At 54.6% G+C, this 11,755-nt stretch overlaps 1 protein-coding gene across 2 annotated transcripts in view; it reads right to left on the bottom strand.

The window, feature by feature from the left end:
- The window catches only part of LOC105471662 (diacylglycerol kinase zeta), a 49,500-nt gene extending 38,100 nt beyond the window's left edge, over positions 1-11,400 (bottom strand). The window contains exon 1 of one of the 2 annotated variants that reach the window (XM_011724280.3): positions 10,836-11,400. In XM_011724280.3, coding sequence (XP_011722582.1) covers positions 10,836-11,047 — 212 coding nt within the window. In that variant the 5' untranslated portion in view covers positions 11,048-11,400. The remainder of the gene's footprint in view (positions 1-10,835) is intronic. The other variant, XM_011724279.3, reaches the window with a different exon arrangement.
- Between the last annotated feature and the right edge of the window lie 355 nt (positions 11,401-11,755).

Genomic DNA, 11,755 nt, shown 5'->3' on the forward strand with positions numbered 1-11,755 from the left:
GACCCTTGTAAACCTCCATCTGGTGGTGTAGTCACCTTTGTGTCCCTCATGACAGGGACATAATATTTTTCAATAAATATTTGTTTAATAAATGCATGCTATGCAATTACTAATTAATACTCAGTAATCATAAAACAATGGCTAATATTTCCTGAACATTTCTGTGCCAAAAATCTTACTGAATATGTAACGTAGCTCTTTGAATCCTCTTAATGACTCTAGGAGGTAGATCTTGTTATTTTCCTCCTGTTTTTGCTTTTGTTTTGTTTTGTTTTGTTTTGAGACTGAGCCTCACTCTGTCACCCGGGCTGGAGTGTAGTGGCGTGATCTCAGCTTACTACATCCTCTGCCCCCCAGGTTCAAGCGATTCCTGTGCCTCAGCCTCCCAAGTAGCTGGGATTACAGGCGTGCACTACCACACCCAGCTAATTTTTGTAATTTTAGTAGAGATGGGGTTTCACCATGTTGACCAGGCCGATTTTGAATTCCTGACCTCAAGTGATCTGCCCGCCTTGGCCTCCCAAAGTGCTGGGATTACAGGCGTCACCCACCGAACCTGGCCTTATTTTCCTCCTTTTACAGATGGTGAAATCAAGGCACAGAGCTGCTAAGCTTACCTGTCTAAGGTCACCCAGCTGGTAAGTGGTAGAGGTGAGAATCTAGCCCCAGAATCTGTGCTCTTAAATAAAACATCCTATTGCTGCTCTAATGTAGGGGATATGGCCCTGTAATGCCCCCAAGGCTCAGTCCCCACTTTTCCACAGTTTCACCTCCAACCCATTATCTCTGAATTCCTCAAGATGGGTCCTATGTGCTGTGGCCTCATTGGAGACTCTGTCCACCACGCCAAGGTCTATTCTGTGCAGGGCCCTGCCTTCCTCTTGCAGGCATTTTGCAAGTAGCTCGAGCAGTTAAACAGAGGAAATGGGGCTGGGCTTGTTTTCCATCTGAGGCGTCTGGCAGCCCTGGAGAAGCAGAGAGCAGGAAATGGGGCTCCTGGAGGGGAAGCAGGCAGGCTGGAGGCTTCGAGAAGCAGGGCAGTCCTGACTGCGAGACTAGGGCCACCTTGAGCTAGCACTCCTTGGTGCTGTCAATGTCATCTCTGCTTTCCAGGTTGGGTGGGGAGGACAAGGCTGGAAGGGATAGGTGCACGGGACTAGGGAGGATGCCCTTGGCAGTTCCTAGGACAACATGTGCCAGGCCTGGGAAGCTGGGGACCCCTCAGAACCCACCCAGGTACACACAGGAAGAAGAATCTGGGTAAGAAAATTATTCTGGGCTTTGTTGAGGCCCCAGAGGATGGTGTTCTACTTTCTGTGGCCTGGATGAGCAAGTGGGAGCTGGGGAAAAGAAATGTACCAGGACGCCGAACACTCAACCCACGACCTGGACACCCTCTGCTGTCAAAACCCGCCCAGCCAGCCTCCTTGGCCTGACCTTCGCAGCTCCTTATGCTCTCTGGCTGCTCTTGTTTTCTGCCTCTTTGTGCAGGCTTTCCCTGCAGAGATTTTCTCTCAGCTCATGCCATGCTGGTGCCTGCCTCATAATAGATGCTAAATGAACCTTCCCTCCTCCCCATTTTCGCATTCCCTTCACATGTGGCCCTGACCCCTGCCATTCCCTTTGCCTACGTTGCACTCCTAGTTTATCTTCCCTGGGTATTTGGCCAATCACATTCTCCATCCTTCAGACCCAGCCCAAGCAGCAAAAATGGGAAGGTAGAAAGAGCCCCAGACATGGAGTCCATTGGTTCACACTCCAGCCCTTGCTGTGTGACTATGGGCCAGTCATTACCCTCTCTGGGTTGGACCAGATGATTTCTAAGATCTGCTCTAGATCTGACAGTTTCATTTGAATCTTCTTTCCTGATTTCACAGTTTTTGCTCATTCATTCCTTCATTCATTTGTATGACAAATATTTCATAAATATCTACCAAGTGTCAAACACTTCTCCTGAACAGGCATTCCACCCCACCCGCTGATCCCTTACCTATGATGCACACTTTTGTTCCTAATGATATTCCTGTATCATTTGACTTTTTGTGCACTTAGTTTTGCTTCCTTACAAGATTCTTGAACCCTATGTTGCTCCTAGCTCAGTGCTGGGTACATGAGTCTGTGCTCAGTGACTTCCTATGGAAGTTGCCATGGGTTGAATATAAGTGTTCAGAGGCTGGGCAGAGGGAGGGAGACTGGTTTCTTGTTTGCATCAGTGGCCATGGTGAGACATGGAGGGTTTGGAGACAGAGCCTTGGTCTGTTGCCCTGGCTGGAGTGCAGTGGTGCAATCTCAGCTCACTGCAACCTCCGCCTCTCAGGTTCAAGCGATTCTCCTGCCTCAGCCTTCTAAGTAGCTGGGATTACAAGCATGTCCCACCACACCTGGCTGATTTTTGTATTTTTAGTAGAGACAGGGTTTCGCCATGTTGCCCAGGCTGATCTCGTACTCCTGGCCTCAAGTGCTCAGCCCACCTTGGCCTTCCAACGTGCTGGGATTACAGGCATGAGCCACCATGCCTGTCCTACAAGGATTTTGAAGTCTAAGTGCCTGCCTCCCCAGCAGCTATGCCTGTGATCCGGGCACCTGCTGAAGCCCTTGGGAACAGCCCAGAGCCTGGGATCACCAGCTGATCACTGGCCCCTGCCGAAGTGCTGGGCCTCTGCCCCCACAGAGGAGACAGATATATCTGAGCCGGGTTGCAGGTGCTGCTGGCTAGTGACAGATGGCCATTTGATTAGGTTCCTTCTGGGCAGCTTCATGAAAGTCATGAGCAGGAGGAAACCTGGAGGAGAGGTTGGAGACCCTCTCCGGCTGAGGCAAGAGAGCTACAGACACAGCACTGGCGGCCCAGCAGCCAAAGGTGGTCCTTCAAACCACCATCTCTCTTGAAAGCTGTCCTTTGACACCTCCCAAGTTCCTGGATTGGAGGTGGGAGAGGAGCCTGCACAGCTCTCCCCTTACTCTGGGTCAGCTGCATCTGCTCAAAAGAGTTTCCATCTGTACCCAGCCCGGACTATACCAAGCCCCCAGGACACAGTCAGTGCGTCTCCTGCCTTCCAAGCCTCCCACCCCCATCTGTAGGGTCATAAGCCCTGACTGCATAGCTACCTTTCAGCCCCCTTTCTGCCTATCCTATTACTGCACCCAGGGATATGTACACTTTGTACAGAGCCACAAGCAAGATCCTTAAGGATGAAAGTCTAGGCCCTTGCAAGCCTGACAGAGTAAAAAGGGCTTTGGAGAGAAACAGATCTCAGTCCGGATCCTGGCTCCACCAGTTACTGGCTCTGTGATCTTAACACATTGCTTAACTTCTGCTAACCTTAGCTCCTCATTTGTAAGCTGCGGCCCAGTGGCCCCCAAAGTACTGCAGTCTCTGATTAGCTTTCTTTTCTAGGCACCTGTAGGCCAAGAGCCTTGGTCATTCACACTGGAGCCCTGCAGAAGCCTAAAGTCCAGTCCCAGTTCCTTCCCCACCCTCTTTGTATGTCACTGAAGGGAAGTTTTCCCCAGTTGGTACTAACCCTTGTCTCTGGCACCCTGGCCCCTGGAGGGGCCTTTCTGAAAACTCTGAAAGGCACCAACTGAAGCAAAAATGAGACTCCACGCTAGGCTTCCCCATGCTCGGTCCACAGGCCACCATCTCAGCGGGCCACCAAATAACTTCTTCAAATGCCGTTGATCAAACTGGCCTTCCCAGGTTCCCTCCAAAATGCCCAAGTGGCTGTGCCCCTTGGTGTGGGGACTGGGGGACATGGACTGCTGGGGGCACGTCCCAAGCTCCTTATGCCAAAATGGGGTCGGATAAGACCCTCTCCTGGGATCCCGATCCCTGCACGTTGGCCTTTGGAACAACGTGGCACAGCCCTCTCTGGCCTTGGACTCACTGATCAGCAAGAACTGCAGGTCCTGGAGGGGAGGGAAGGAGTTCCGGGCTGGGCCTGGGCCCCACCCTTTTCAAAGGAAAGAAAATTGATGGACCCCAGGCTTCCTCTGGCTGTGGTCCCTTCCCGCTGCTCGGCTCAGCTCTCTGCCCCTGGTTTTGCATTGTTAATTCAGGACAGAATGTGATCTCTGGCAGCTCCTTGCTTTATCCTGTTGCTATTTAAATTACAAATCGGCCCCATCTCCCTGTCACTCTTGGGTTATTTTTAGCTTCTGGTAAATAGCCGCAGGGAGAGTTGGATCAGGTGCCCCTCCCTGGAGGAGTCGTGGACCCGCAGCAGCGTGCCCACAGCAGGGGGCATCCTCCTTTGCCAGTTGGTGCCCAGTCCCTGCCCCCAGCCCCTCTGCGGGGGTGGAGAAGGGGGAGGACCATAGGCCGGGACATGTGCGCATGCTCAGCCTTTGCTTTTAGTCTCTGTTAAACTTTATCACCCCCGGGTCCCACCACCATCTGCGGCTCGGGGCCAGGCTCCGTGTCCACACCTTACAGGGCCTCCAGAACCCACGAAGAGGTCCAGCTGCACAGGACAAAAGCTCTAACTTGTTTTACCCGTGCTCTGAGTCAGGAACTTGACATCTGGTATCTTCTTGAATCTTCCCAGCCACATTCTTGACAAGGTATCATTGCTCCCATTTTCCGTGTGAGGAAACAGGGTCAGAAGTGAAAGCCTCTTACCCAACTAGGAAAGGGCAGGGCTGGAATTCGAACCCAGGTCTCTCTGACCCAGAAGCCTGTATGCACGGGCATTGCATGCCCTCTCTCGGTGGGATGCGTGTGCCATGGAGTCCCCCCTCCCCGTTGCCATGCTCAGGTTCATTCCGATGCCTCAGCTCTGGTTTCCCATGAGTTTGTCCTGTCCCATCTACTGGATCGAGGCCACATCCAACCTGCTGCTTGTTTTTGGAGGGCCCAGGAGCCGAGAATGCTTTTTTTTTTTTTGAGATGGAGTCTCGCTCTATTGCCCAGGCTGGAGTGCAGTGGCGTGATCTCGGCTCACTGCCACCTCCGCCTACCGGGTTCAAGCAATTCTCCTGCCTCAGCCTCCCAAGTATCTGGGATAACAGGCGCCCACCATCATGCCCGGCTAATTTTTGTATTTTTAGTAGAAGCGGGATTTAAGCCAGGCTGGTCCCGAACTCTTGAGCTAGGTGATCCACCTGCCTCGGCCTCCCAAAGTGCTGAGATTACAGGCGGGAGCCACCACGCCCGGCAATAATGCTTTTTACATTTTTAAATGAGTGGGAAAAAGCAAAAGAATGGTATTGTGTTGCTGAAATTCTATGAAATGTGAAGTTCAGTGTCTATGAATAAAGTGTTAGCAGAACCCTGGCCACTTACTCACTCACACAGTCGTCTATGACTGCTTTTGCACCACAATGGCAGAGTCAAGTGCCCTGCAAAGCCTGAAGTGTCAATACTCACCCTGCATGGGGGATCATACTTTTTTTTTTTTTTTTTTTTTTGAGACGGAGTCTCGGTCTGTCGCCCAGGCTGGAGTGCAGTGGCAGGATCTCAGCTCACTGCAAGCTCCGCCTCCCGGGTTCACGCCATTCTCCTGCCTCAGCCTCCCGAGTAGCTGGGACTACAGGCGCCCGCCGCCTCGCCCGGCTAGTTTTTTGTATTTTTTTTTTAGTAGAGACGGGGTTTCACTGGGTTAGCCAGGATGGTCTCGATCTCCTGACCTCGTGATCCGCCGGTCTCGGCCTCCCAAAGTGCTGGGATTACAGGCTTGAGCCACCGCGCCCGGCCGGATCATACTTTTGTTAAGGGAAGGGACTGTTTCCCATATTTCCATCTCAGGCAGAGCTTGGCCCACACCCAGGACACCAAGTACAGGCACTGGTTCTTCTTGGAGGCCCTTCTGCGGCCAAAACAGAGCTCAGCACAGGGAAGCCCTCCGCCAGCCACATCCCAGTGAGTCATCTCACATTGGACACCCCCTCCCTTCTTTTCTTTTCTTTTTTTTTTGTTTGTTTGTTTCCTGCCCTGGCCCTTTCTCTTTTTCCTTCGGCTTCTTCACAGGCAAAACCAGTGGTTTCCAAACCTGCTCCACTGTCAAAATTACCTGGGAGAGGTTTTTAGCGTGAAGACATCCAGGCCCAACCCTATACACCTGCAGCAAGGCCTCTAGGGAGAGGGCTTAAGTATCTGTTTTAGGCCGGACGTGGTGGCTCAAGCCTGTAATCCCAGCACTTTGGGAGGCCGAGACGGGCGGATCACGAGGTCAAGAGATCGAGACCATCCTGGCTAACACGATGAAACCCCGTCTCTACTAAAAAAAAAAAAAAATACAAAAAACTAGCCAGGCGAGGTGGCGGGCGCCTGTAGTACCAGCTACTCGGGAGGCTGAGGCAGGAGAATGGCATAAACCCAGGGGGCGGAGCTTGCAGTGAGCTGAGATCCGGCCATTGCGCTCCAGCCTGGGCGACAGAGCGAGACTCTGTCTCAAAAAAAAAAAAAAAAGAAAGAATCCATTTTAAGGCTGGGCGCAGTGGCTCATGCCTGTAATTCCAGCACTTTAGGAGGCTGAGGCGGATGCATCACCTGAGGTCAGGAGTTTGAGAACAGCCTGGCCAACATGGCAAAACCCCGTCTCTACTAAAAATACAAAAATTAGCCCCGTGTGGTTACAGGAGCCTGTAGTCCCAGCTACTTGGCAGGCTGAGGCAGGAGAATTGTTTGAACCCAGGAGGCGGCAGTTGCAGTGAGCCAAGATCACACCATTGCACTTCAGCCTGGGCAACAGAGCAAGACTCCGTCTCAAAAAAAAAAAAAAAAAAAAAAAAAGAACCCATTTTAAAAGAGACCCCAGGCGATCCAGTTTGGAAACCACTGAGCTTAACTCTGGAGTTGCAAATCCTGCATCTCTGAACTGATCCTTTTAGACCAAGCCCTGTATCCCTTGCCCCACTCTGGCTTTACCTAGCTGGAACCCGCTCTCCCATGGTATATTGAGCCCAACCCTGATCATTCAGGATGAGAGTTATTTTTCTTTCCCTCCAGATGGAGATGCAAGATGTCAGGCGCTACTGCCCTGCCCCCCGCTTTTTTTAAAGACAGGATCTCACTCTATCTCCCAGCCTCTAGTGCAGTGGCGCAATCGTGGCTCACTGCAGCCTCGAATTCTTGTGCTTAAGCAATCCTCCCACCTCAACATTCTGAGTAGCTAGGACTACAGACTCGTGCAACCACGCCCAGCTAATTTTAACAAAATCTGTAGAGGCCAGGAGCAGTGGGTCACGCTTGTGATCCCAGCACCCTGGGAGGCCAAGGTGGGCGACTGCTTCAGCCCAGGAGTTTGAGACCAGCCTGGCAACATGGCGAAACCCCATCCCTATAAAAAATACCAAAAATTATCCCAGGCATGGTAGTGTGTGCCTGTAGTCCCAACTATTCAGAAGGCTGAGGTGGGAGGATCACCTGAGTCAAGGCTGCAGTGAGCCATGATCATGATAGTGCATTCCAGCCTGGGTGACAAAGTGAGACCCTGTCTCTACAGGGAAAAAAAAAATTTTTTTTTTCTTTCTTTTTTTTTTGAGACAGAGTCTCACTATGTCACTCAGGCTGGTCCCAAATCCCTGGGCTCAAGCGAGCCTCCTGCCTTGGCCTCTGAAAGTGCTGGGATTACAGGCATGAGTCACCGTGCCTGGACCTGTCCTGCCCTTTTATGACTTATTGGAAACCAGGACCCATTTAAACCAAACAAGGGCCTACCCCATTCAAGTTCTTCTCTTGCCTACTTTCCTGCCTTCTTGCCCTTCTCCCCTGCCTTTCCAGGTGTCTGAGTTTCTGCTGGTGCACACCCGCCATCTCTCCATCCATCTAAAGAAGCTGCCAGGGTTGCTGCCAGCCCATGCTGGCACTGGGAGGCGAAGGAAACCTATTTCTGAGAAACCCCCACACCCCTCGAAGTTTCTAGTGTCCTGCCAAAGCCCCCGTCCTCACTTACGTCAGAAGCAGCCAGGCCTTCAGCCCGCTTCCGCTTCCACTCCCCACCTTCAGATTTTTTTGCCCCCGCATTTCTGTCTAAAAGCCTTTTCGCTCTGGGAAGGGCTTTCAAGTGCTTTTCTTAGCAACTCCGCACAGCAGGGTGGGAGGGTTAGCTGCCAGCCAGAGCGGCACGGAACTGTGGCACGTGGAGGATGTAAAAAGGGCCACCATGGGCCTGAGCTCCTGCCAGCCCCCGGTCCCCCAGTCCCCCCACTAGGCGGCCACACGCCACCCAGGACAGCAGCCACAAGAGAGGGCTTAGCCGGAGAGCACGGTTTGTTCCCCTGGGGTCCCCTGGGCCTGGAAGAGCTGCTGGCTCTTTCCCAGCTTGTCTGTCTGTCCTTTACCTAGGGGCTCTCCTTGCCTCGATGCCTTGTCCAGCTCTGAGACCGAGAATGGGTTCCTAGACTAACCCTGGGGAGTGAGCAGATGCCCTATCCCTCTCATCTGTCCAAGGGTGACAGTGGAGTCCACCCTGGTGTCATTTTCTGCCGCCCTCACACAGGTAACCTGGAGGCAGGGGTTGGGGGGACCTCAGTGGGATTACCTGGCATCCTTGGTGATTACAGGCCCCAAGTTTTTTGGGCTGTGGCAGGGCCTCCATTCTGGGGCCACCCCAGGGGATCCCAGCCCTTGCCACTGTGTGTGTGTGTGTGTGTGTGTGCACGTGTGCAACATTTTCTATGTCAGCCCTTTAATTATTCAATTATTCTTTGCTCCCTGCCCTCTAAGTCTCTACTCCACTCTGGCCTGCATTTGTGTTTTTTTTTTTTTTTTTTTGAGACAGAGTCTTGCTCTGTTGCTCAGGTTGGAGTGCAGTGGCACAGTCTTGGCTCACTGCAACCTCTGCCTCCTGGGTTCAAGCAATTCTTCTGCCTCAGCCTCCTGAGTAGCTGGAATTACAGGCACGCGCCACCACGCCTGGCTAATTTTTTTGTGTGTTTTTAGTAGAGACGGGTTTCTCCATGTTGGTCAGGCTGGTCTTGAACTGCTGACCTCAGGTGATCTGCCCTCCTTGGCCTCCCAAAGTGCTGGGATTACAGGTGTGAGCCACTGAGCCCGACCTTTTTTTTTTTTTTTTTTTTTTTGATGGAGTCACCCTCTGTCACCAAGCTAGAGTGCAGTGGCATGATCTTGGCTCGCTGCAACCTCTGCCTCCCAGGTTCAAGCGATTCTCCTTCTTTAGGCTCCTGAGTAGCTGGGATTACAGGCGCCTGCCACCACGCCTGGTTAATTTTTATATATTTAGTAGAGAAGAGGTTTCACCATGTTGGCCAGGCTGGTCTTGAACTCATGACCTCAAGTGATCCTCCTGCCTCGGCCTCCCAAAGTGCTGGGATTACAGGTGTGAGCCACTGCGCCTAGCCTCCATTTGTGATTTGTCTCTGACCCACAGCTAAGGCAAACCTCGGGGTCATCCCCTTATGTTAAAAGTAAAGAACTGACACCCAGAGAGAAATATTGTCCAGCTCAAGGACACACAAGTCTCTGGCAGAATCAAGAGTAGAAACCAGGTCTTCTGACTCCCAGGCTGACATTTATCCCAGAAGTCTTCATTCTTTGCTGCATCCCCTGTGAGGCCCTCTGCACTTCCTCCTGCCCCAGGGGGCCATTCATATCTACAGCCAGAGGCATGGGATGGATGATGCACTCCCTGGGCGTGGAGCTCTGGAAGAACTTGGTAATGGAGCCCCATGTACCCACGATTTCTAGTACACCCTGAAAGGTGGAGGTAGGGCCCATGGGACCCTAGCCTGCTTCCCGTTTGCTCTGAGCATCTCACTTCTTGGAAAGTCCCCTCCCCTACTGTCCCTTCCTCCCCCAAGTGATGGGGCCCTGATGGCCCCAGAGCCATTAGGAATACTGGGACCTTTCAAGCTCCCAGCGCTGGGCGAGTTTAATGAAACGTCTTCCCAGAAGCCACTGGGAGAACCAGGGCAGCCTCAGACATATCCCAAACGCCCCATGGTTGTAAGCGGACAGGGAGCTTGTCCTCTCCAACCAGGCTCTAAGGACTGCATCTGCCCCAGTGGCCCTGCTAGACTCTTCAGGGGCGATCACTCTGGGCCAAGGGCTTGAGAGGGGCAGCAAGTCCAAGTTGAGGTTGTGGTTTGGGAGAGGAAGAGGAAGGTAAGGTGTGTACTGGGCTGTCCCAGCTCCACCCTCTGTGTACCTTTCCCACCCTTGCTCTGAGGGGCAGTCCTCCCTCATTAACGTCCTACCCCAGGTCATCAAAATGACCTCTGGGGCCCCCTCCGGCTGGCTCCTCCAGGACCCTCTGGGCAGAGGCGCAGGCCAAGAGATTCTGACACTGGCAGAAGACAGCTGAATTAAGATGTTGGGTGGGGGTGGGGAGGTTCCCTCTGCCCCTAGAGGTTGCCAACCAGGGCCTGCTGGGGCACGGGGGTTCAGGAGGGAATTCTGTTCCCCATCTCTGGGCAGCAGGGTCTCCGCCGTGGTGTCAGGGAGCCTCTCAGTCACTTCCACAAGCCCGTGCCTAGCACAGACTTAGCCCACGGGAAAGCTCAGGGTAGACCTGTTGAATGAAGAGGGGGTTCCTCTTTCCCCCAGAAGGGTCAGGGGGCATCTCCTGGTTCTCCCCAGCAGATAGAGGTTTGTTAAGAACAATGTCTTGGCTATTTCCTCTCCTCAGCGCCTGGTACACAGTTCCCTCAGCCACTGCATAGTGGATGAATAGGGCTTTCACGGTTCAGGCAGAGAAGGAGTCTCAGAAGCTGCCTCCTTCCCACTGTACACGAAAGACAGAGATCCCTCGGCAGTCATCTCTAAACTCCCAGCGCCAGGCAGGCGGCGGGCGCACAATAAACGCTTGTGCAATGACGCCTGCAAGAGGGGTGGTCCCAAGCGCCGCGCTCCCCTCTGCCCGCGTCCTCCTTACCTGTAAGACACCTGCTTTCGTAGGTGCAGCTGTCGGAACCGCTCCTCCACCGGGGGCCCAGCGGCCGTGGCCCGGGGACCCTCGGGCCAGGGCTGCGCGACCTGGGCCTCCTCCCCGCGCCGGCATCGCCGCCGCACCACCTCCTCCTCGGCTGCCCGGCCGCCGCCAGCCCAATCCCCGCGCTGCCCTCCGCCGCCCGGCCCCTCGGCCATCGTGCGGCCGCCTTCCGCCTGCGGCTCCCGCGGCCTTTCGGGGCACCCCGCTCAAGTTCGAGTCTCTGGTCTTCTCGGGCCGGGGGCGCGAGGCGGGGAGGGAGGGGAGCGCCGGGTTCCGTAGGTCCCTAGCGACGCCGACGCTTAGACGACAGGAGCCGCGAGATGCTGGGCGCTGCGCCTGGGAGAGGCCGGCCGGGGTCTTCTTGCGCCCCCGGGGGGCGGGGGTTCCCGGCTGGAGTCGGGGTCCTGCGCTCTGCGCACGGCGGGGTCCCCCGGACGGCTGGAGCGGAGCCGGAGCCCGGGCGGAGAGCAATCTCCTGCAACCGCCGCTGCTGCCGCGCACCCGAGTGTCACCTTAGAGACACTCGCCAGCCGTTGGGGTCCGGGGGGGAGGGCGCCGCCCCGCCCAGCCCGCCCGCTCAGGGCACGGAGGGAGCGAGCCCGGCCCAGCCCACTGCGGGCACGAACCTAGCTCAGGGCGCAAGACCCTGAGTATGGGGGCCTCCTGGGGCCACCTCTACGCCCGCGTCCCGGTCCCAGTCCAGGCCGCTTGGCAGCTGCCAATCATCACCCCGCTGCCTGTCACTCAGCTGCTGCGATGTGTCCCCTCCACCCCCACGGCTGCCTGGTCCCTCGCTTTCGGCTTCGGCATTCGCCGCTGCAGCTGGCAGGTTTGGAGCGGGGGCGTGCAGAGGCGGTGACAGG

This window comes from Macaca nemestrina, chromosome 12, assembly GCF_043159975.1.
Source record: "Macaca nemestrina isolate mMacNem1 chromosome 12, mMacNem.hap1, whole genome shotgun sequence".
NCBI lineage: Eukaryota > Metazoa > Chordata > Mammalia > Primates > Cercopithecidae > Macaca > Macaca nemestrina.